General features: G+C 59.9%; 1 protein-coding gene across 1 annotated transcript in view; it reads left to right on the top strand.

The window, feature by feature from the left end:
• Window positions 1-593, top strand: part of LOC104512436 (mediator of RNA polymerase II transcription subunit 16-like) — a gene marked incomplete at its 5' end in the record, with an annotated part of 4,527 nt that overhangs the window by 1,344 nt on the left and 2,590 nt on the right. Inside the window, 2 exon segments of the mRNA XM_010155409.1 lie at window positions 1-100; window positions 361-567. The exon segment at window positions 1-100 is cut by the window's left edge and continues 37 nt beyond it. Of these exon segments, the coding sequence (XP_010153711.1) occupies window positions 1-100; window positions 361-567 (307 nt within the window).

Genomic DNA, 593 nt, shown 5'->3' with positions numbered 1-593 from the left:
CATGAAAAGGCAGCGAACTGCTGGCCCCTTGGTGCACTTCAAAGCCATGCAGCTCTCCTGGACGTCGCTGGCCTTGGCTGGCATCGACAACCACGGAAAGGTGCTGCGCTCCGTTACGGGGCCGGGGGTGGGCGGGAAGTTGTTCTCCTCCAGGCTTTCTCTAAATGCGCAGATCACTTGGAATAATGCTGGGAATGCCCCTTCCAGCTGTGTGAGCCAGACAAGAAGGGGTGTATCCCATTACTACGGGAATCTTTGGGTTGGGAACGAGCTGCCGTTGGCCCCGTGTTGCGTCCCAGCTTTGCGGAATGTTCCCAGGCCGGTCCTTGACGCGATTTTTCTGTTCCCTCCCTCCTCCAGCTCAGCATGCTTCGCATCTCCCCCTCCATGGGCCACGGGCTGGACATGAACATGTCCCTCCGGCACCTGCTCTTCCTCTTGGAGTATTGCATGGTGACCGGCTACGACTGGTGGGACATCCTGCTCCACGTCCAGCCCAGCATGGTCCAGAACCTGGTGGAGAAGCTCCGGGAAGAGTATATGAGGCAGAACGCGGCCCTGCAGCAGGTCAGCGGGAGGGGAGGCTTCCTGGC

Source organism: Eurypyga helias, unplaced genomic scaffold (genome assembly GCF_000690775.1).
Source record: "Eurypyga helias isolate BGI_N326 unplaced genomic scaffold, ASM69077v1 scaffold29127, whole genome shotgun sequence".
NCBI lineage: Eukaryota > Metazoa > Chordata > Aves > Eurypygiformes > Eurypygidae > Eurypyga > Eurypyga helias.
Note: the sequence above shows the minus strand (reverse complement) of the source record. Positions and strands in the feature narration are given on the sequence as shown.